At 38.5% G+C, this 24,503-nt stretch overlaps 1 protein-coding gene across 1 annotated transcript; it reads left to right on the top strand.

The window, feature by feature from the left end:
- The first annotated feature begins 743 nt into the window (after positions 1-743).
- Positions 744-22,369, top strand: CEP152 (centrosomal protein 152). The gene is made up of 26 exons (XM_015639424.3): positions 744-823; positions 1,954-2,076; positions 2,757-2,857; positions 3,067-3,133; positions 3,345-3,689; positions 4,156-4,324; positions 4,977-5,117; positions 6,056-6,195; positions 6,499-6,699; positions 8,093-8,240; positions 8,884-8,975; positions 9,787-9,950; positions 10,536-10,740; positions 11,526-11,618; positions 11,743-11,873; positions 12,046-12,174; positions 12,306-12,441; positions 13,159-13,338; positions 14,522-14,635; positions 14,915-15,565; positions 16,898-17,072; positions 19,209-19,290; positions 19,375-19,475; positions 20,221-20,377; positions 20,654-20,757; positions 20,883-22,369. Exons 2-26 carry the CDS (start codon positions 1,990-1,992, stop codon positions 21,755-21,757), a joined length of 4,788 nt encoding a protein of 1,595 aa, XP_015494910.1. The 5' UTR covers positions 744-823; positions 1,954-1,989; the 3' UTR covers positions 21,758-22,369.
- The last annotated feature ends 2,134 nt before the right edge of the window (positions 22,370-24,503 follow it).

Below are 24,503 nucleotides of genomic sequence, written 5' to 3'. Positions count from 1 at the left end.
TGGCTGATTTCACCTATAATGTCACATTTACTAGACACAGCATATTCGTTCTTTTTCAAACATGTATAATTTTCACTGAAACACATGAACTGTTTGCTCCCATCAATAAAAATCCTCTAACAAATGACCCAAAGGTCTCTGCCCCGGGGTCCTTTCCCGCTGTCCGGGCTGAGGGCGAGGCACCAGGTGGGGCTGTTAAAAACGGACCCAACTCATTGTCAGCATTGCTTCCTGCCCGCGACTTTGCGCAGGCTTGTTCCTTCTGAGGAGGCTTGAATTTTTTTACGAGAATGAGCGCTCACAGCAGAGCGGCTTCCCGAGCACCCAAACGAAGGCTGCCTGGGGAAGGTGCTGGGCCAGGAGAGCTTCCCGCGCATCCCCTCGCCGCTATCGTGACACTGGCGTGAGGCGCAGCTCGCAGGCTCGTGACGTCACCCCGCGGCCGCGCGTCGCCAGGTGACCGCCACGTCCCGCTGCGAGATGGCGCCGCTGCTCGCCCGAGGAGACCCCGCCCCTCCACAAAACTCACACTGCCATTGGTGGTCTGCCTGACCAATCAGCTCTCCAGGCGCGTTCCCGCGACCATGCGCGCCCGCTTTCAAACAATCAGCGGGGGCGGGCCTGCGCTCCGCCCGGCTGGGCGGGCTCTGGCCATCGGTTGGTGCTCGGGACTGTCAATCAGCGCTGCTCAGGGCGGTTCTGGCCGCTGGTTGGTGCTTAGGGCTGTCAATCAGAGCGGCGGGCGCGGGCCGAGTGTGAGGCGGAAGAGCGGCGGGCCCGCTCCGGCGGTGGCTGTGGAGGGCGGGTGGTCCCGTCGGCTCAGGTGGGTTTCAGTGTCCGGGCCGCGCTTTGCCACCGTCTCCGTCCCTGGAGGCCTCGCTGGAGCTGCACTGAATAACGGTGGCGTCGCCGTCTGAGAGGGCTGAGGTGGTGGCGGCCAAGCTCGCCCCGCGCCCCTGGAGCTGCCCCCGGCCCGTCCAGGTCCGGCTCTCCGGGGGTGGTCGCGGCTTTGGCGGCTGTGCACTCTCGTCCGGCTGCCTTCGCTCCGGGGCTGGGGAGGGTCCTAAGGAAAGGGAACAGGGCTAATGATGCGGTGTGGGGGAAGGGGGTGTCTCAGAGCCTCCTGTGCGAGGGGTCACGGGGATTAGAGGGGGTGCAACAGAGACAGGAGCCGCGTTGTGAGGCCTCCTGCCAGCTCTATTGGAGAGTTTCCTTGAACAGCATTGGTCAAGAAGGTCCTTTAAACGCGGCGAAGTGTCTTTGAACTTGGAAATAATGCATTGTAATGTTACATTATACCAAGTGAAGACTTCAGTATGTGCTACACCTGCATACCCGAACAAGTACCTCTTCAAAAGGGGGCAATTTGCCTTGTAACCAAACGTGAACCAGCACTTATATACAGTAGCTTTCTGTGAACACACTGCTCAGTGTAGACAAGCCCTCGGGAGTCAAGACTCGCTTCCTTCAGCAGTGAAATCTGGAGTTGATGTGGTACTTTTAAGATTTCCGTGATACTTTTCCTATTTTTCCTTTTGGAGCTGTTATCCAAATGTACAAGGAACAGCATTCTTTCAGTTTTTAATACAAAATATAGTTATCCTCTAGAAGAATACAAAGCAAGATGTAGAAGTGGAGGTAACTATCATCATGTATCACATCATATATATACTGTACAGCATTAGAACTTGCAGAAAATAATGTCTGGTTGTAAGTGAACTTCAGAAATTACTTAATGTCAGCTTATGAAAAACCCAAATAATTGTTTTAAATGTTGAATTCTTGGAAGTGTGTAGGCTTGGATAGATGAGAAGCAAGTAAGTAATGTGCAATGACTGTTTAAAAAATTATATTTTTGTGTATGGTTGGATAAGTAATTTAGGTGATGAGGGTGGTGCTTTTTGATTCCTCTTGTATTTTACTCATGTGTGATGTTTTCCTGCCCTGTGATAGGTTTTGCTGGATACACAAAATCAGTATTAGAAAACAATGTCTCTTGACTTTGATAGTGGAGCTCTACAAACTCAACATGAAGATGAAGACTATGACCAAGAAGATTATGCAAGAGAACAAGAGGTGAAAAAGAATTAAGTAATTTAATTACTTTTGAGTTTAGCTTCTTCCTATCTTTTAAGTGTTTAAAAAGGAAGAAAGAAAAAGGTTTATGTAGTCTGGTAAGAGCAAAAGAGGGTGCAGACTGTGCCACTCTTGAAAAGCATAAAAAGTAAAGCTCAGGTGTGTTTTAGTTGTGGTGGTATTTTTCTCTGTTTGTGTCCAGTTGCCTGGTCCAGAGAAGATCACTAATTATTTCAGTGATGACTTCTTGAACATAGTGATACTTACTGGCAAGTTCTTATGTGGATTTCCATCCAGACCTCTCAAGAGCATATTTTGAATGTCCACTATTCTCTTGCCTGGAATTTAGAGAGGAGAAACCCTGGCATGATCAGTTTGCAGATCATGCTTTGAAATTAGTCTGTCCTGGGACATGTCAACTAGATGGCATTTCCCTTACCTCTTTCTGGTGCAGCTCTTTTCTTAACAAGAGTTCTGCAGAAAAATGCTTTGGTTGGTACTCTGGTCTAGTAAGCATTCTGTGGTGTAAGTATCTTTGTGAATTTCAGTGTTGTGAATTCTTCCTTGGAGGAAGAAAACCAGGATTTTGTGCAAGTGGACTACTTTGCCAGGGTTTTTGGGTGGAACTTTTTTTAATTTTCCTCAAGAGCATATCATGAATGTTGTTTGTTTTATTTCAGTTGCAACAATTGTTGACAGACCTTCCCCATGATATGCTGGAGGACAGTGGAGACCAGCTCTCCAGTTACTCAGACTGTAGCATTCAGGAGACTGAGGAACAGTAAGGCATTTGGCACCATCTTGTTATTTATGTTGTGCTTTCAAGAATAGAGCAAAGTCTGAGTTGATGAGGTGTGTAAAGGCAATCCAAATAAAAGGGGAGCTGTGGTGCAATTTGCAGTAAACTAGATGTGCCTTAATTTAAGAAAAAATGATTTGTTTTTTCTCTGAAGTTATTGGTACACAGTTAAGCTGCTTGTGTCTCTCTAGGTCACATGAGCCTGGGAAGCTTGATGGAAGGTGGAATGATCATCCATTGATAAGTGATACTCCAAATGTAAGCTTGTATGAGAAGGGATGTAATTACTGCTTGTTTATAATTACATGCTAAATATTGTTTAAATTCATTAGAGAAATACATGTAGGTGATGTGTTTTGGTATTCATTTAAAGTGTTTCTAGCTTGAGGGCTGGCAACTTCTGAAAAAGGAGGGTGGGGTGAAATCTCAGTTTTGAGAGAGCAATTCTAAACCTCATATTCATTCATAGGGCTATGAACAAGGACAAAATCTGTACCCTGAACAATTCTTGTGTGACCAGAAAACTGATCATGTTGAAAAACTTGGGAAGAATTGGAATGGCCTACATAATGATGAAGAAAAGAAACATTTATATGATGTTAAAGAAGATTACTGTGGCCAGGATGGCCAAGATGATCCAGATGATGCGTATCTTGGTAGAGATGGGTTTAACTCTCCAAGTTGCTACCAAGAGAACAATGTATATCATCTTCCTGAAAACTTCAGGCCTTATACAAATGGCCATAAACCAGAATTTAACAATCAGCAAAATAAAATAATAACATTTTCAGATGATCCAAAGGAACATCTTAAGGTATTTTAAAAGCTGGCACATTTTTTGTCTCTTGGAAAATTTTCACAGGTCTTTAGCTATTGGAAGTAATATTTCTAGATGCCTTCAGTCTCTTACATTCATTTCAGTTATGGGATGTTTCTGTAGTCTATTAAAAAAATGAGATGTTAATAACTGAATTGTCATATATTATGTTTTTTTTTTCCTTCTCCTCTTGCCTTGGTAGAATTCCATGAGGTAAACTGAATGTGATCCACTTAAGTGTGTGCTTACTCTACTTGAAAGTGAAGTTAACACTTCATACTTTTCATTTTCTTTCATGAAAAATTCTGTCATGCTTAAGTGGTGTGCTGGATTGGAGCCTGAAAATGATGAGTTGCTAGAATTCTTCTTAATATCAACCTGTAAAATGAAAAATATTTGCACTGAGCAAGACTACAGTTGTGGTTTTAATTTATTTCCTCTTATGTATATATTGTCACAACAGCAATTTGTTGCATCTGATGTTGTCAATGGCCAGTCACCAGAATCTTACAAAGTGACGTATAAACCATACCAAAATGGCATTCATCAAAATATTCCAGGAATCCAAGAAGGAAGCAGAAGAAATGAAGTGTTTGAAGATTTGCAACATGAATTCTTGGGCAATGGTGAAAGTAAGTGTTTGGTGCTTAGACTTGAAATAAAATTGTGTAAAAAGTTCACTGGAAATCAGTGATAGAAAATGTGTTGATTTCAGTAGTTTTTTTCAGTAAGAAGACAACTAAAACTATGTTGAACAAAGTATATACTCTTTTATATCTAGAAATTATCTCATTTTGCTCAGGGTATGAGTTTTAGGCATTAAAAATGTAATTTTGACTGATGAAACTCAAAAATGATTTCTGATGGTTTGATGTCAAACCTTGTTGACACTTTGTCATCTTCCATAATATTGGAAAATAAAGATTCACTATACCTTAGGAAGTGTACTCTGAGTGATGCCACATTGGGCTTTTCTGTTAGGTACACTTCAAATGACAGAACTACTTTGTTAGACATGTAAATTTGTAGTGACCACAAGTCTCTGAGTTCACAGCATGGAAACTTTTATCTTGGCTTGCTGTTAGGTTAGAATTGTAGTTTGCACAATCCTTCAGCCTTTGCTGCCAGAGTAATTTGTGTGATGGGAATCAAATGTAGATTTAAAAAAATATTTTGTGCACCAGCAATAAACTTAACAATATAAAAAAATCTGAGGAGGAATTACAGTGATGACTTTCTTGGTATCTGTGCTGACTTGTCTGCATGCTGTTTGAAATTTGGCAGATTCTTCAGAAAATATGCAGATTCTTCAACTTCAAGTTCTAAATAAAGCAAGGGAAAGGCAACTGGAAGAACTTAATGAAAAGCTAGAGAAGAGTGCACAGCAGATTAGGTATTTGAATCATCAGCTTTCAATGGTCAAAGGTAAAATGTTTTGTGCTAATTCTTAGATTTTATTCGTATCTAGCAACTTTTTAATTCTGAGATTGATTTAGAAAGTGTGTTTGAAGGTATTTATCATACTTGCAAACTAGATTTGGGACTATATGCATCTAACCCTCTTCCCCCAAACATTGTTCTAAGTAAAAATGTCTGGATTTGTGCCTGACTGCATAACTTTTACTGTATTTTCAAGACCACTGTTGTTTTCCAGAGTCCCCATGTGTCAGGCATCACAAATGTATGGAAAAGAGCAAAGTTTGCCAAAGTAGTCTTTTAAAAGTCAGGGGGGAAAAAAAAAAAAAAAAAGATGACACCAGAACACCCAAACCCCAATAGGAGAAGTGGACATTTGTGTATTAATTGTGTGGGGTTTTTTGTTTGTTTGTTTTTGTTGGGGTTTTTTTGTGCTGTTTCAACAGGCTATTTCATAGACTGTATGCAGAGAAAATATCTTTCAAAAATTACAAAATCTGTGGTGGAGACTGATGATTGTCTTAGATTCCCACTTCTTATAGGAACAGATAAAAAATGTAATAAGCTTAGAGAATTAAGATTAGAGTTTTTAGAATGCAAAAGAAGCAAAGGAGAGAGAAAAGTTCATCTGTCAACCATTTGGCTGTGTCTTGGTTGTTCCTCCAGAGGACTCTACCTTTCATGCTGTAAGGGAGGATGTGAGGTCCTCCTGCTTCCAGGATGGGTCTTGTGCCTTCAGGACCCTACTGGAAACAGTGTATTGGAGTGCTCCCTGCTGCCAGGATCCTGGAGACAGTGGTTGCTGGATGGAGACTGAATGTTTTTGTTCAGTCTTCTGTTGTTGTCCGCTGTATGAATGGTTCTGTAGAGCAGGTTCTGAGCAGTCATGTTGCATGAAGTGTTTGGGTAGCTGGTCATGGTTCTCACACAATTATCTCTTTCTTCAGATGAAAAGGATGGTTTGGCTCTTAGTCTTCTTGAGTCTCAGAAACTCTATCAGAATGGAAAGGAACGGGAAATGCATCTTGAAGGTCAAATCAAGGCCCTTGAGACTCAAATTAAGACTCTTACTACCAATGAGGAGAAGGTACAGTAAATATTTATAGACTGTTTATTGTGGAAGACCTCTACAGTTAAATGTGTGGTGTATTTGCATTAAACAGAAGTGCTAGTCTCTGAAAATGCTGGTCATTATCATTGCAAAAGCTGAATATATGATGGAAGAGGATAGGATTCATTGGTTGGAAATACTGTGTATGAAAACACAGGCATTATCTGAAGACTTTTGGCAATTCTTGCACAAAAGAAATTGAACTGATGCACAGAATATTGGAGCAATATTGGAGTGAAATGTATATAACTAGGAACTAATGTAATACTGTTCCTACAGATACTGAAGCAATCCAAAGTGGCAGAGGTGGCCATGGAAAGCATGCAAAAGCAGCTGTTAGAACTTCAGCGATCAGATGCCCTCCAGCGAGCCAGAGAACAGCATGAGGGCATAATTTCTGCACTCAAACAGAAGTATGAACAGCAAGTATTGTCATTAGAGCAGAAACTTGATGCTACACAATCTGCACTCCGAGAGCAGGTGAGAAATTATTTTAGGATGCTGAGTACTGTACTGGAGAGCTCCCCATGTTTCCCAAACTGCATTTCTTGACCTACAATTCTAATAACTCCTTCTGGAAACTGCTAAGAAAATGGAAAGGAAAGCCTCAGCATTATGAGGCCTATGTGGTATGTTTTCATAAACATCTCCAGGCAGTTGAAAGTTCAAATTGTGAGTTTGTACACAGCAGAAGCAGAGGAGGCAGGAATTCATTGTCTTAGTTGCTCTCTTGAGCTTTCCTTCTGTGCACAGTCTTTTTTTGAAAGACTTCTGCAAATAACTCCGGGAAAGAAAAGTACTAACTAAGAAGTAATGTGATATTCTTGCAAGGAAAAAACAAGAAAGACTTTTTATTGAACAGTCTGTTGCCACGATTTGGTCTCAAAATGCTGAAGGATTCACTCAACAGTGATTTTTCTTTTAGAAGTAAGGATTTAAAAGTAGAGGAAGCTGTCTTTAAGATGGAATTTGATATAGATTGTGTCATATAGTTGTAGAGCTTACTGAAATGATTCTACTTCATATGTCATAGGAATCCATTCCACTATTAGAAATTTTTAAGCAATGTATTCCAGGCAGGTCTTAATAAATTTTCCTTTTATTTCACATAAAGAAAATTAGAGTAAATTTCTGTAATTCTTGTCTCAACGTATAGAAATACATGGGTTGTATACTTGAAAAGGTAACTGGTACTTGCTCCTAAACAAAATGCACTGCTAAATTTTTGTCTGCTAGTACCACAACAAAGCTTATGAAACTTTGTCTGTACTGTAAAATACATGGTAGCATGGTCGGGGTATTTAAAGAGGGAGATCTGTTTTTTGAGAGAAGATAGAAAAGTCAAAAGGTGTGAATACAAGGTACTGTGCCTTCCAGGTCTGTGTAGGTAACTAAGTAATGCCATATAAATGTCTGCTTTGTATATCCTGTGGAAAAGAAACTAAGTTCCTCTTTTACAGAGTATTGGCCCTTGCTAGCTTGGCTTTAGCTCAGTTAAAATAAACTGTCTTAAGCTGAGGCTTGATTTTTTTTTTTCTGCAATAGACTAATTGTATGTGATTAATTACAGGAGGTAATCTGATGTGCTGAAAAGTAACTACTCTAGGAAATATGAAATGATTAGCATGCATGTATGTTTATATATGAGTACAATTACTGCCTCCCAGTGAAAACTGAACTTCAATGCTGTAAGAGGTCACTTGTCAGCCTAGGATAGTGTTTGATCTGTGATTGATTTAACTGTCCCCTACCCCTTTAAGTATCAGATTGATTATTTTTCTCCTTTATCCTGTATATATTTACTTTTTCTGTATCTGAAGTTGTTCTAGATTGTTTAATGTTTGTAAAATGAGTAAAAATACTCTCTTCCTAGAAAGAGCTTTGCAAAAATCTAGGAGAGCATGTTAAGCAACTTGAAAAATTGCTGGAAGAAACCAAATGTGAAAAAACCGAAATAATAAATCGACTGACAAGAAGCTTAGAAGAAAGCCAAAAGCAGTGTGCAAATTTACTGCAAACAGGTCAGCCTTTTACTCACACTATTACCTTTCCCTGCAGAAATGTCTTCAGTTTTTCTAAATATGAAATTGCATATCGATGTTTCTATGGAAATGGGATCAACATCAAGCTAATTGTGTTCTGGACTGTTTCCTATGCAGTGGATTAGTCAGACTTAACTTTAAGTCTAGACTAAGATGTAAAAACCAAATAGAAATAAAAGCAAACAACATCTCCAAACCCCAAACAACAATGATTAAAGTGTTTTCATGTGTATTTTGTGCTGCATGTATGTAAATTTTGTTTCATAATAAATAACAAGGTTTGGATGCCAGTTACTTAATCTTGTACTAAGGTGGTCAACTTGACTTGCCATTCTAAATTCAAGTCTTAGTGAGAAGAGTTGTTTTGGGAGGTGAAGGTTGATTCTTCTGTATCATAGAAATATGATTGCGAAATGTTTTACAATTTGTGTGTTTTGACTTTTGCCTACCTTCACACATTGAAGTCTTTTGATAGTAATGCACTTAGTAGCTGTTAGTGAGCTGAATAGAAACAGTAATGTCTATTGCCAGAATCAACATTGCTATTTTTAACAGAGATCTTTCTTCAGATTGCATAGACTTCCTTGCATATTTATGATTTGCTTTTTCTTTCCTACAATAGGCTCAATGCAGGAGACAAATCACTTACGGTTTCAATTGCAACAAGCTCAGTCTGCACAGATGATAAGCAACAACATGAACAAGGCTTTGCAGGTTAATTTTATTGAATATTTTATGCTTGAATAAAATGTTTTCATTTGATTGGGGGGCATTATAATTTAGATGCTGGTGATTGAAACATTCTAAATTTTGGGGGTAAAGAAGTACATCATCTTTGACTACTTTCTCTTCCAATGTTGCATGTTGGACTTCCTCCTTCCCCACCAGTTAAAACACAGTAGGGCAGTTGTACTGGCACAAATCTGATCTCATACTTCTGTCCAACCTGCTTTTGGAAAAAAAAATCAATGTAAATTCAGTGTTCTGGGAATCTTGTCAGGTATATTCTGAAATTTATCTTTTGTCAGCAAAAGGGAATGCTGGAAAGTCCTCTGTAAAGCATGAGTGAAAGTCTGTGTTTCCAATTCAGTTCATATATTTGATTTAAATCTGTTATCTTGGAAACTATGAGTCCTACTAAGTACTAGAGTAATAGGTGTTCCTCCAGGTATGTACTTTTCTGTTGTCAACCATTTTGCTATCTATACAAGGACAGCAGGAATGCAGAAGAGCAAAAGAAATAATACTTCTTAGATGGACTGTTACAAGAACAATAGAGAACATTTCTTGCATATTTTAATGAATGTGTGGTTTTAATATATGCTTTGCTAGAGGTATCAGAAATTAAAAATGAAAGTATAAGTAAGTAAATGCTAGACAATTCAACTAAATACAGCTAAATATAACTATATTTAGAAGGAAGAACTCCATGTATTTGTTTTCTTTGGAAGAGTTAATCATGGGCCTGATATGCTGGCTTGGAGTCTCTCTGATCAGTGTAATTTTTCCTGTCTGTTCCTTTCAGGAAGAATTAATGGAACTGAAAGAAGAAATAGCTTTGTATGAATCTGCTGCCAAGCTTGGAGTATTTTTGAATGATGCAGGTGGAGATCGACATATGAGCCTGGGTGATTCCTATGTAGAACTGGGAATTAAAAAAATCACAGGGAAGGAGCCAAAATTCTGCAGGTATTGAGTGATTATTTTTGAAAGAAAAAATTTAAATCCTCTAGGAATTATGCAAATTATGTATAAAAGGACAGTTCTAATGGATCAACACATAGGTTTTTGATAGATATTTGAAATACTGCTTGTATTGCCAGGTAGTCTAAGAAACAGAAAAAGTGTATTAATACCATAAATTGGTTGCCTAATTGCTGCTTTATAAGTCTTCATATTTTATAGGGACTGTATTACTGTTCCTTCAATTGTATCAGTTATATTCATGGATACTTTTTTTGCTCAAAGACTCCACATAGTTGCTTGAAGCTAAAGCTGTCTGTTGCACCAACCAGTTGAGTTGTCTCCAAACTCTTCACATTGTGTGAGAATGAATCTTTTGAGGAAACAACTGAATTAACAAGTTCTCTGTAAATTAATTGCAACTTGATGAAAAAGCTTTGATATTTATATCCTCTTATGCTTTTTAGTATTACATCTTGTACATCTTGGTATTTCTGGTAGTATTAGTTGCTCTTCTCTTTGCTACCACTGCCTTTTAGATAAATGTGTTTTGTCTTTTAAATACTGAACTGGTTATGTCTTTCCTGATAGTGCAATACAGAAGAGAGACATGGATAAAGAGCTCTCTAAAGATGAAATTATTGTAGAATTAAAAGCTGAGCTGGAACGTTTATTGAGCAGTAATAAAATGAAGAGAAACCAAATTACTCAACTACAGAATAGTCTTAAAGATTGTCAGAAGACACTAGAGGAATACAAGCAGTTGACAGCAGAAAAAGCATCAAGAGATTCAGAGGTTTGTTCTTTTACACTTGAAAAAAAGTCTAGTATTCCTGGTCTTGGTGAACAAAACCAACATTTAAGCTTCTTATGAGAACAGATCAAAAATTTATGTGTAGCTGAATATTCATAGCAACTCTGGTTTTGTATCTTTGGTTGAACAGAAAACAGCTGAATAGCAGAACCTGGGCAGCATATGCATTATTAAGTGAGTCCTAAAATGATGACTTACATGCTTGAGAGTGATTAGTGTCTGCCCTACTTTTGTTAGAAGTAAATTTCGTTGGAAAAAAGATGATTTTCTTTAGCCAAAAGGACCTTGTAATTTCTCTAAGAGGGCTGATAGTACCATTAGATTATGCAAACAGAACATTTAACAGATTGCCTTAAGAGGGCATTCATGATGTAGTTTGATTAACAAGGAATCTCCTTGATATTGCATCTCTCTTCCATTATTGCCTTCCCTCTATGGATTGATCATATTTGCAGTATCTGTACATGGTGACCTGGTTGTGGGATAGGAGTACAGTGTATGTGAGAAGTGTGCTCTCTGTTGGATGACTGTTGTCATTCAGCTTACAAACACAACACTGAGTGTGTGCTTCTTTAGATCTTCATGATACTGAGTTTTAAGAATTTGTCTAGAATAGCAGTGATATTGTCATCTTGCAGTGCAATAATTTCTTGGGTTTTTATTTTTTTAAGTATAATTTTTATTCAACAACTCTTAACATTTTTAAGCATTAACTGCTAAATCATTTATATCTTGAAAGATATAATCTTAATTTTATTTATTTTTAGCCTGTCACAAATTTGAAGGATGCTTCTGATAATCTGAAGGAAGAAGTTCTGGGACTCAAAAATACTAACAAAGCTTTGCTACAGGAAATTGAGGTAAGACAGAGGTGCTGCTTACTACTACAGGAAAAAAAATCACAAAAACCCCCACCCTGTTCCAAAAACCAGTGATTAGAAAAGATTCTTACAACCTCGTGTTACTTGACCCCTTTTTGTCCAGGCACATAAATCAGCTATTGAAGAACTGAAGGAAAATGAGGAAAAACTGAAAAGCTTAAATCAAGACCTCTGTTGTCAGATGAGAAAGATGGTTCAGGATTTTGATCACGATAAGCAAGAGGCCATTGACAGGTAAGCCTCTTAACTTAGTTTAGTTTAATTGGAGGATTTTCACCCTGCACACAGCTTCTTCCAGCTATCAGGTACAAGAGGAGGTTAATGTTAGAAAGGTATTTTCTTACAGGAAGGTTGAACCTAGATAGTTGAAATCAGGTAATTATTTTTTCCTTTCTTGAAATTGTAGGTGTGAAAGAACTTATCAGCAACACCATGAGGACACCAAAGCACATTTTGAGAAAGATCTGATGGAGAGGTTTGCTTTGGAAAAGCAGCGGCTTCTTCAAACTTCTGAAGAGACAATCTCACAGTTAAAGTAAGACATCATTATTTCCATTTTTACTGAAATTTTCTTGTTTCCTGTCTGACCTTCACTGCTAGTTACACTTTAAAGATGGCTTGCTGTCCTGTGAGGCCAGTTGATTATAAGTTATCTGTCCTTTGAAGGGATAATATAGAGGAGCTGAACAAAGAGATTACTGCAGTGAAGGAATGTTACATTGGAGTTTGTCGGGAGAAGGACACCTTGGAAACTACTTTAAGACAGAAATTTCAACAAGAGCAGCAGCTGAAGGAAGAGAAGGTAGTAATGGAAATGCCTATAAACCATATAAGTTCACACTGTTTTCAAGATGTAATATTAATAAGTGTGCTTAATTTTGTAAATGTTTGCGGAATCTACTTTGAAGAGATGCAGTTGTATCAGAAAGTTCATAAAGACTTACTGGTTTTTAAATTAAGCTGGTGTTCTGTCCTGGGCTTTAAAATATTGTAGTAGTAACTCTTTCCAATAGCTGTTTGTTTTCATGGAGTGAACTTCCATAATTCTGCTTCTGAGGATGCTTAGTCAGCAGTATGAGCTTTTACATTTACAGGACATTTTCAAATAATCGTGAATGATGATACAAGTGTACTTCTCCCTATACAAAACTGATCTAAAAATAATGTGGTTTTTTTAAGTAGTAATGAATTCAGACTGATTTGATTAAAAACTTTGCTTTTCTGACTTTATCACTGTGCAATGACAGAAGTAGATCAACTGTCTGGATAAGCAAATACAGTAAAGAGGTGCAGCTTAAAGTATGAGAGGAGTAAAGATGCTTATAGCCTATAATAACTTCTGAGATACCATCTTAAAACACCATTTTTGAGAGCTGAATCTCTTGTCTAGGTGTCATCAGTAAGATCAGTAAGTGCACAGCCTCTAGAGAGTTAATCATGTCTCGTGCATTCTCATTGCTTTGTACCAGAGCAGTAGTTGTGCCTTGGAGAGAACTTCATTTATTTATTTTTGGTCTAGCTCAAGAAACAGCTACTAGAAGAAAAAGAAGTCTCCCTTAAACTTCTGAGGACTGAGCTTGAAGAGGAACATGGAAGGTCTATGATAGCAGCAAAGAAGCAGTGGCTGGAAGAAAAAGACCAGCAGGTTCAAGAGGAAGTTGCATTAGCCAAAGTTCACTGGGAAAAGGAAGAAAAAGAGGTGTGAAACTTAGATCAGGGAATTAAAATTTTGTTTTGTTGTTATTGTTTTGCTATTTATTTTCAGAAACAGAACTTTAGATTTATGTGCTGTTGTTCTGCCATTGGAAGTGGCTGTTAAGGATCTGTCATTTTAAAATCCTCTGAGGAACTCATTAGGTATTACACGTTTCATATTTTTAAAGAAACCCAAAACTTAGATCTTGCAAAGTAACAATGTCACAACAGTTGGTAATAAGCTGGAAAGTTATGCTTTCTGTTGTTTCACTCAGGTATCATGTAGAAATCCTTTGTGTATCCTATCCCATAGAAAAAAAAGCTGTGATGAGTCATCATACTCTCTCCTCTCTGTGCACAGTTTTGTTCTCCTCCTGTTAAGGATGATGATTGGTGTGAACAGGGTTTCATTTGCTAAACACCAGTGAAATCTATTTATTTAGACACTGGGGAGATTTTCTTAAAAAATATTTTTTTCCTTAGAATAAAAAACAAGTCTTTGCCAAATTAGAAAGAGAATGGCAAAGTGGGTTGGAAGAAAAGAGAACTGTAGTTGAATGTAATGACTGCAGCTGCCAAACTGACCAAGTTACAGCTGTGGATAAAGTTTCAACTAAAGAGTTAGGACTGTTGAAGACCAGAGGCTGCAGATCCAGAACCCTCTGAAAAGGCCTTAAAAGAATTTGAATTAGAACCAGAAAAGAAATACTGTAAAAATCTTGCCAGCCAGGTAAAAAATAATTGTTCTGTCTGCCTGGAGTCTGTGAAACTGCTCTGTCCAATTAAGTCACCTTAAAAAAAGACAGTGGACTCCTCCATGAACTTCTTAAGTTTAGTATTGATATTTGCTGTATTAGAAATAGAGTTCTTAAAAAAGTTCTGAAAAAAACTATAGCATGTGGTTTGTTTTTCAAACTGTTAAACAAGTTTTGCAGGCATCTTGAATAGAACCAAGCAACACTGAATTAGATTTTATACAATTTTGTTAAAAATAAATTCAGTATTTTTAATTTTGGCATAATTTTTGCATGAAGAAATGCATGGAGTGCTGCTGGTCTGATTCTTTCGATTTCTGTAAATGTAGGCAATCCAAACTGAAGTCTGTTCTTGCACTGTTACATGAAAGTAATAATAAAAATGTACTCAATGTACCTACCTACTGAAGCAGATTTTTTATCTGTTTGAAGGTAGATGCAGCTTTAACCCAAGCTCATGCCAAGTGGCTGCAAGAGTACAAACTGAATCTAAAGGTAGAACAAGAAAAATGGGAAAAGGAACATCAAAAGACTACAGCAAAACAGGTAGCCCAGAATACTACTAGATATGTGTTAGTAAACAGTTGTCTTCTAAATCCCATATATTACTGAGAAATTAATGTAGACACAGGCACAGGGAGTCACTAAGGAAAGATGTTTCTTGTGTAGTCTGCCCCACATCCATTTTTTTTGCCTATATATGTTTAATTTTTAATTAAATAAATTGAAAAGATCTCCAATAGATTTATAATGACTTAGAATTACATTTTGTGTATATATGATTGTGTGTATGTATCTCTAATGACTGTGTTATATATTTGCCAGTTAGCCCTGGTTCTCTCAGCTGCTGAGGAGAAATGGAAGAAAGAATATGAAAGTACAGAGAGATCTGGACTAAGAGTTAAAGAACTTGAAGAAAAGATAATTTCTCTGAGGAGGGAATTGGAGCTAAAGAAAGAGGAAATCCCTGTAGCTGTCAAAGCAGAACTAGCAAAAGCCCGTGCGCAGTGGAACAAAGAAAAGCAAGAAGAAATTCAACAGATACAAGAGCAAAATGAGAGAGACTACCAATCATTCTTAGATGATCATAGAAACAGAATTAAAGAGGTCCTTGCAACAGCAAAGGAGGACCTTGTAAAGCAGAAGAATGACCTCTCCATTCAGAAAGAAGCAGAAATAAAGATGTTACTGGACCAAAAGCAGAGAGAATGGGAGGTTCAGGAAACCAAGAGACTGCAGGATGAAATTTATCGGTATGAGGAGAAGACTCTGGTTGAGCTGGAGTATTTGTTGAGTGAAATTCATGAAGAGCTAGTCAAGTGTGCACAGAGTAAACATTCTTGGAAGGAGAAGTGTTTTGACTCTCATGTTCAATTAACCAGTCAAGACAAAGACAAACTGAAGGCTTGTTTACAAAAAGCCTATAGAACCACAGTCTGCACAATCCTGGAAAAGAAAGAGCAAGAATGGAAAGAGGTAATATTTCTGTAAATTAAAACTACCAATCAGACAAGGGATTTGAGAAGTCAGGCCTGTTTTGTGTTCAACATTTGTGTTCATTGGTAAGTGTACTCTAAAACTAAAAGGAGGCTAAATCTACCATTAGCAAGTGAAAACAGAAAGGATGTAGCTTTGACATCTTCAGTCTTTAAAGAGAAACTCAGGTTAGGAATGTCATTTATGCAAAGACTTGTAAATTAAGGAGATAAATCCACCTGTTTAAGGTTGGGAGTCTGTTGAAGGCTCCTTGTAATCTTAGCTGGGCTGTAATGACAGAACCCACCTCAGATTTTTGCATGGATTCAAAATCCAGTTTGCAGTGGTGATTGGATACTGCTGGTGGATCATGTTAGGCTTTTTTTCCCTGCCTCTTTATACAAATAAAGATGAAAACAGTAAATCCTTTTTGCAAATTGCCTGCAGTAGGTCAGTTTGTCAGTCAGTTCTGTCTTGGGAATAAGAGTCCTGCCTATTTTATTGTGCCTCTAGGACATCTTTTTCAGTGTGCCTACCCAAAGAAGAAAGATGTCTTACCCTCTTCTAGAAGAGTTGGGGCTAAGTCAAATTGTGTCTCAAAGCCTTTGTTTCTGTTGTTTTAGCAGATTCCTCTTCTTGCAGTGCTTATGCTTGTAATAAGTTTTTTGTTGTGGGGAGCATCCCACCAGAAGTGCCATTGCCACCCAGCATTTAGTAGCTGGGGAATTATCCAAGAATAGGACAGAGAAAATGTCTTGTTTTTCAAGAGAAGATGGGATGTTACCATTTCTTTATTGTCGGTATATTTCTGTTCAGCCAGTGAGCCTTAAATGTTTTCATGTGACAAGTCATATCCACAATGGTAAAGAGAATCAGGAGCTTTTTTCCTGTGCCTTATGCACCTTCTTCAGTGGAAATGAAATGTCTCTTGGTAAGCTGTTTAATGTTCCTTTGAATCTTAAAACATTGGTTGGCTTGAACCACCTTATCTAGTGGAGTCTTTTTAATTTCCTAGTAGTGTCTTTTCTCTTTTAAAAGCAAGTTATGTTCAGTTATTCAAAGACAGGGTATAGTTCTGCAATGTTAAGGGCTACTGACACTTCCAGATAGTACTCAAGATATTCATGCCCTGCTGTTGCAATGACTTATGCTAAATAAAACTTCTATATCATAGAATAGATGTTTTCTTCACAATTTGATTTGTAATCTGTGGTTCTACTACAAGTTTAAAGTACCTGTGTTACTGAAGTTACTTGGTGGCCAGGGCTGGTTGTGGTGTGGAACACTTTTTTTTGCTGTGTTGGGTTTTCAGGAAGTGTTTTTCAATTGCAGAAATATGAAGAGCTAGTGAGTAATGCAAATAAAGAATCATACCCATACCCACAACATGGTGCAGGAAACACTGGGGATGTGGCAAGACCCCCTGTGTGCAATGTTGGACACCAAGCAGAAGCACAAAGGAGACTGAGAAGACAGCCAGCCTTGCAGGAAGCTGGAACAGACAAAGGTATTTGCTTTGATCTTAATCTGACGGATTGCATATCATCAAATTAAGCTTGTTAGTAGCAGTCTTTAATAGTCCATGTCCTATTAGTGACCTCAATGCAAAGTTAGTTGATTAGTAAATATTTGGGTGATAGAGGAAGATACAGTTCTTTTGATTGTAAGGTTGTTTAATATTGCATAAGCTAAGTTAAAATCACGAACTACGACAAATGGTACTGGTCTCCAGGTTGCTAGGCTTTGAGGTTTCATTTTATCAATTGCTAGTAGCTTTCTGCTTTTGAAAGCCATACTTCAGGCAGAAAGAAATGGATGTCTCATCTGCTAGCAGTGTGTGTATTCTTTCAGGGTTGTTAGCAGTAAAACCTTTGGAGTATGTAACAGTTCATATGCAAGGCAGTGTTAGCCATGATATGCAGGGCATGATCTAAACTGTTTTATAAATGGGTAATACTAGACTGGAGCTTCAAAGATTGAATTATACTGCTTGTTTATGGCATTACACAAGACAAGGAATTCTGCATTCATGTAAAAGATACTATTGTGTCAGGAACTTGCTTGACCTGGCAGGGTAGTCTCTGGTTCTTTTGGTCAAGAATGTAGTTGAAAAAAGTGTGAATCCCTGGGTGGTGTTTCTCTCTTTTTTTGTTTTTCCCCTTCTTCTCTTTCTCCCCACTCCCTGTGCCTAGTAGGTACTTCAGCACTGTAAATTGGTAGAATTGCTCTTCTCAAGGCTGTCACGTGTACTGTGGCAAAACTGGAGACAGTGTAGATGAGAAAAACTTCATGGGAGGGACAGATGTCCCTGGGGCTTTCTGTTTAGTTTGAGTTCTTACGCAACTGAAAAACATAAAGCAGCAAAAGCCAAGAGAGTTTTTGGCTCTGTGCCTGTAGTGTGGCTTGAATTCCTTCAACACCAACATAACAAACAGCCTATTAACACAGAACAATACCATCACTGCAGTGCTCCTGTCTCTAGAGCGCCCTGGCCTGGCTGTGGGGAGCAGCCATTGCTGTCCTGGAAGGAGCCCAGTCTTTGTGTATCCCTTAACCAGGCTCAGACGTGTGTGAGGCTTTCCAGCTGGGACAGTTTCCTTCAGCTGACTTCAAAAGACCCTGCTTGGCTGTTTGGGTTTTTTTAAAAAATAATACTAAAAAAAATTTCAAAGTGTTTAACCTGCAAGTCTTCTTGCTGACTGAAGAACTCAGATCATCGCTGATGGAAGTGCATTGAGGCTGTGAAGGCTGTATGAGTTGATAGATGCTGCTGCACCTTCTAGAACAGGGTACCAGCCTCCTGTGATTAGTTTAATTGGGCTAAAATATTACACACTTTCCAGTGAGAAGAGGACTAAGTAGAACACTGAAAATAGGTTGGGCTTGATTCTTTTTTTTTGGTCCCTTGTTGATGTATAACTTTTAGCAGTTACTGTTGCAAGTCAGGAATGTACTAAAAGGAACCTTGGGTCTCAGGAACATTTGTGCTGCAAACTCTGCTGCTGAAAAAAGAGAGGCTGTGTGGCAGGACTTGAAAAGAGGGCTGGAGATGTCCCACAAACATCTTCAGTTTGCTGTGAAGGATCATGAAGCTAAGTCAGAGAAAATCCAAGGTTAGGATTTTAGTCACCTAAACATCTTTGATTCTCTCATCTTTTGGATCTTTTAATTTTCAGTGGATACTGGGGTTTTGGTTATTAACCTCAAAATAAACAAAAAAAGCCCCTCACCACAAACCAACAAAACCAACCAAGCTGTATCTTGCATCTTTCTATCTCAAATGCACAATTGCTAACCCACAAATTAGTAATTCTTTTTCACAGTTTGTCAAAACCACCCTTGTTTTTTTTTTTATCCTGTCCTGTCTCTCCAAGTATACTTGATATCTCAGTTTAGTATTAGTAATGGCATATGAAGACTTTAAGCTTATTTAATTACTGTATGAGATGATTTTTATATTCAGACTTCACTGAAGTGTGTTGGGATCAATTCCTATCTGCTTGTTACTGCGACAGCTGTACTGCAACTAGTGATGCTTTGGGACATTGAGCTCTTGTACCAGAGACAGCAGTTATTACATAAGCATTTCTTGAACCTGAATTTAGAAAAATGCAGTGAATATTTTTTTCATCTTTTTTAATAGAAAATGAGATGGTTCCAGGGCCTCTAATTGCAGAAAACTCTGAGATGAAAACTAAACTGAAAGACCAGGGATCACCACCAAGGTATTTAAAATTTAATATGATGATTTCTTATTTTGGGAAGATATAAGTTGCTTTTTTGTGCAATGTGATGTGTATGCATTTCAGGTCACTGGGAGGTATCTCAAAACCTTGTGCATCCTCTGACTCTGTGAAAGGTCTGGAAGAAATGCGTGCTCACTATATTAAAGCTTTGAGCAAGATTAAGTGTAAGTATTAAAATCTTAGCTAAAAATTTAGTGGAGGAAAATAAATTACTTTGTTGCTTCTTCCTTCAGCCAGCTTGGACAGGAATCTGACAAATAAATTACATAAGAAGTAAATTTTTCCATCTTACTAGAATGACTGTGAGAAATGGAATTGTCACCCTAAATTCAATGTATAATTGTGATGGGCAAAACCATTTTACCATCCTTGTTTTGTTGTACTGCAGTATGTCTTTTAAAGTGGTAAAGTGTATTTTGAGAACTAATCTTGTTTCTCCAGGAAAAAACCTACCTAGCCTGCAGCTTGTCCTGAGAGAAAATCTGCTTTTCTCTTGTGCTTTATCCGGTCTTCTGGCTTAGTCAGCAACCTTCTGGCTGAGGAGAAAGGATTTAAGTGTAGCACCAGGTCTTACCTGAGTGCAACAGGTCCCCAAATTCCAGCTGCAGGGCTATTGAAAAGTTTCTAGACTCATATTTTACCAGCCAACATTCCTCCCAAATCCCTGTACCTGCTTAAGATGCAGAATTAGATGACTGAACTCTTTTCTGATGCTTCATATTGACCTGCTGTGGTTTGCCCTGGCATTCATCCAGTAGGCAACAACTGGCACGAAGATTTCGTGGAATGTTGGCAGGTAAATCCATATCCTTGCTGACTTGTTCTATGTCTGGTAGACAATCCCAGTTTGTAGTGTTGGCTTTTTCCTCACTCTAGGGGAAAACTGGTACTAATGAAGTGTGTTTGTAGGTGATATGCTTTGTTATATCCGTGAAAGTAAGGAACGAGCTGCTGAAATGATTAAAGTGGAAGTTTTAAGAGAGCGCCAAGAGACAGCACGGAAAATGCGCAAATACTACTTGACATGCCTTCAGCAACTGCTCACTGATAATGGCAAACATGAAGGGTAAGTTCAAGTATGTTTGGAAATGACTGTTAGCTGTGCAAGAGGTGTGTACATGTTAGTCTGGTGTTTGTCCACCTTGGAGCAACAGCCTGGCCTGAAGTCTTGCCAGGGTGCGTGTATTGGTGCCAGGTCACTGCTGAGCTGCTTGGCACACTGTCCTTTCAGTATTCTCTGACTCTAAGAAACATTGCCTTGAAGTAAAATGTAGAGTTGAGTTGCCCTTAAACTTGTTTTTGTTTTTCTTTTTTTTTTCCCCCCATGTTCTGCAATTGACAGAGCTGAAAAGAAAATAATAGATGCTGCCAGTAAACTTGCTACAATGGCTAAAGGACTGGAAACGCCTCTTCGACACATTCCCCAGCGCAAATCTGCCCGCCCAGGTGTGCTGGATTCTGTGGTCCTTCTGTTCTTGATCATATTGATTTAATGCATGTAGTAATGAAAATGCTTACCTTCCAGTATTAACCTTATCTTCAATTATCTATCTCTTTCCCTCCTCTCCTAGCTCTATGTTTAAATTCTGATCCTGGAGGTGAGTGCTCCAAAAGAGATTATGTGCTTCGGACTAGGTCACGCCATATGGAAAGCAAATCATGTAGTGAAAGCAGTACTGAAAAAGCCACTGATAAAGTTGTCCAAAAGCGTGTTCCACGTGACTTGAGACAGCAGTTTGATGCAACACAGACCAAAACACAACATGTGCTTCATGAAACAGTGACTTCAGATATTCAGAACAGGAATAATTCTCAAAATCTGGATGGTACTTCTAGGGGTGTTCTACCAGAATGTTATCCAAATGAAGATGGAAGAAGAGAAAAATATGGCCCCGTTGCAAATATAGACAAAGGACCTTTGTGTGCTGTGAGTAATGGCATTGCTCCTCCCTCTGCTGGTCAGGGAACACTACAAAATATGTGGGTACCCAGTGTTACAAATGGCTACACCAGCTCTGGGCCAACTCATCATATGCTTAAGAGCAAGAATGGAAGAAGGGGCTTGAAAGAGGATAAATGTATCCAATCGTGTGGAAAATGGAAAACTAAGAGAACTCAGGAATTTGATTTTAAAGACACTCCAGAAAGAGATGAAGGAAGCAGCAGTGAATGGAGTTCTGGGAATGGAAGCTTGCATCTGGATTGTGGTGAAATGCCTGTCTTGTATTCTCAACAAAAAGCCAATACTGATGTTCAAGCACAGACTGTGTACTGTGAAGAGTTTTCTCACATCAGGTCACTTTCCCCTGCAGATGAAAATTTTACTTCTTGGAGAGACATTTCTAGTGGCAGTGGCAAGATTCTCAGTACAAAAAGCAGCACAAAAGTTTACAGTAGAGGCCAGCAGATAGCAAACCCAGAGCGTACTTCATTCCTCAACTCTTGACAAATCAAATTCAGCTGTCTCACAACTCAATGCAACATCAAATTCAAGTGTAGGAAAATGCTGCAACAAATCTTTGTAGAAAAATGGTGTAGAATCTCCAGTCTCAGCAAGATAGTGGTTTTTAACTAACCACTCTCTAACTTGAACCAATACCAGCAGTCCTTGTTTGAAGGAAAAAAATAACTTGATGTTTAAATAAAAGTGTGATGATGGAGGAAAATCTCTTCTACTGTGTCCATTCCATGATCAATGTTACACAAACAAATTTTATCCAATTACTTGAAATATTACTGTGGACTTTTGTTTACTTTTGTAATAATACTTCCACAAATGTTTATGTTGCACTAGATACAAATTTATTAAATAGGTTCTATTTTTATATTCAATTTAGTGTGCAGTGTTTATCTAAAACCAAGCTCCTATAACTTGTCATTTTTTAAATGGTTATCAAAATTCTTTCAGAGTGTAATGAGAGATGTTTTGGGGTTTGTTTGAAGTTAGTGTTTTAATTGACTTTGCCATTTTGAAGGACCTCCTGTAACCTTCTGTTTGTGTTCCCACAACAAAAGCAAATATGCTTGCATTTTTTCATTAAATTATCATAACAAATCATGTTTCAATTCTTCTTCTCTTTGATACGGCAAAAGTAGCTCATACTGTGTGTAAGAAAGGTATCAATTAGAATGACCTTATTCTGTAGGTGTTTCTTAATTAGTATAGGTTAGGGTAAACTGAAGATGTAGTAATTTTCCCTCCTGATGCTTAGAAATCTCCTATTTTAAAGGCCTGCTCACATTTTAAAGAGAATTGCAAAATGTATCTTTTTTCCTAGACTTTTTCCTTTCCTTGTGATGGCATTTAATTTCCCATGATCCTGTGATGAGCAAAGGATTTTGCTGCTGGTTTGCAGTGGGGGTGATTAAATCACATTTGTTGCAATTAATAGTTATGGGCCAGCAATTCATAGCCACAGTAATATGGGAATTCTAAACAAAAAGGTTTTCCTTGCTATTATTTCGTGATATTAGAAGAAGAAAGTCTGTTCTCTCAAGGATGTTCTGCATGCCTTTCATATGTAACATTTAACTGCTTATTTGTTATGGTTGCTTATTTGGTCCTTTGGAGTTGAACATCACAGTTCAGTTTGAGAATCTTCTAAGTTTTCAGAAGAAAACAGTACATAATCTGGAGACAAATGTGTTTAACTTCCTTTACAAAAACGTCCTACATATTTATATTCCAGGACAACTGGCCAGGCAGAATGCATTTCAGCTCTTGGTACACAGGCCTGGGTTGTGACTTGAGACTCTCACAGACACGCTAACGAGAGACTTCTGAATTTCCTGGTGGCTTTCATGTTGCCCATAAATCCAACCCCACTTCCTCTTTAGTGAGGTGGGGTTTGTCATCGTCAGTGGGAGCAAACAAGCCATGAGAGACCACTGGTGCCTAAACAAACATGGGCTGTGGTTAAGTTCAAGGGCCAAATTCCGAGCTCTTAGCTGAGGAAATAGCTGTGGCCTTGTCTGCAAAGGAAAGTTTTTACTAGTTGTCCTCTAAGCCCCAAGTGGAGGCTTTTTTCTTTTTTTTTTCCAGTGATGAGTGGCTGTTTCTGGTTAGCTTAAACATTTTCCTGAATTCCACAAGGTAAAAAAGAAGCACATTTAATCCTGCATAAGAGGTACTTTTACAAGTGTTTAAGCCAATACATCAGATTGATTCAATCCATGGGCAAGTTCAGAAGCTGATGCAGCTTACAGATTTGATCTGTAAAAGTAAACATCCAGCTATCCTGTAGGATATCCATGACCATGCAGACAGCAGCTGAGGGCCCATCATCTCATTGCTGTGGACCAAATGGAACTTTTCCAAATATTCCATGAGGTGGGTTCAAGAGCTTCTGTTCTCTGTAGTTGCTCCCAAATGTCACACTTAGTGGCAATGTGCAAACTGCTTTTAAAATTCTAAAATATAACTTTTTGCAATGCATTTTATTTCTGTTGCCTTGTTCAGTGTTGTGTAAAAGCATTTCCATGGCTTTTAACAAATTCCCCGTGTTTAAAAGTTCAGTGGTTTCATTGTAGAGTGAAGTATTTACTGATCCTACATATTTAATTTAGGAGCTGGGGTCACACCGATGAGGGCAGACCTTCCACTTGACTGACTGCTCTCATCTTGCTGTTTCAGTTGTGTCATATTAGTCAGCTTCAGGGACCAAAACTGAAATGTATATGAGAATGTGAAGGTAGGTAAAGATTCAGTTAAATCCTTGCTCACTTAGTGCTTACTGTATGTCTTGTTGCAGTGACAACTCCAGAGAGCTCCAGAGCTGCCAAGTGGTTTTAAGCTTTGCTTAATGAAAATCAGCAGTCGAGGCCAAGAGGGAAGATCTACATTGAAACAGCAGCAATCATACCTTGGTGAGTAAAGTTTAAAGTGCAAGATGATCCTTAGCCCAACAATCAACAGCTCCTAGTCAAAAGTGTTCCTCAGCCCTCCTCTTCCCAATATCAGTTGGAAAGAATGAAGCAGTTAAGAGAGTAGCATAGGGGGTGGCAACTCCTGAAATTGTACAGCTGACACCAGTCGGAAAGGGAGATGTAATGTTGCAATATGTGTGCCTTGTCTTGGATAGTTGAGCCAAGATTGTAGTAGAGTCACTAAATGAATTTCTTCAAATAAGCCTGTCATGTATTTTCACCCCCTAGGTTATATGGCTGAAAGAACTTACCTGCTTTATTCAAGA

The sequence above is a fragment of the Parus major genome, chromosome 10 (genome assembly GCF_001522545.3).
Source record: "Parus major isolate Abel chromosome 10, Parus_major1.1, whole genome shotgun sequence".
Classification (NCBI taxonomy): Eukaryota; Metazoa; Chordata; class Aves; order Passeriformes; family Paridae; genus Parus; species Parus major.
This window is presented reverse-complemented; position numbering and strand designations above follow the sequence as displayed.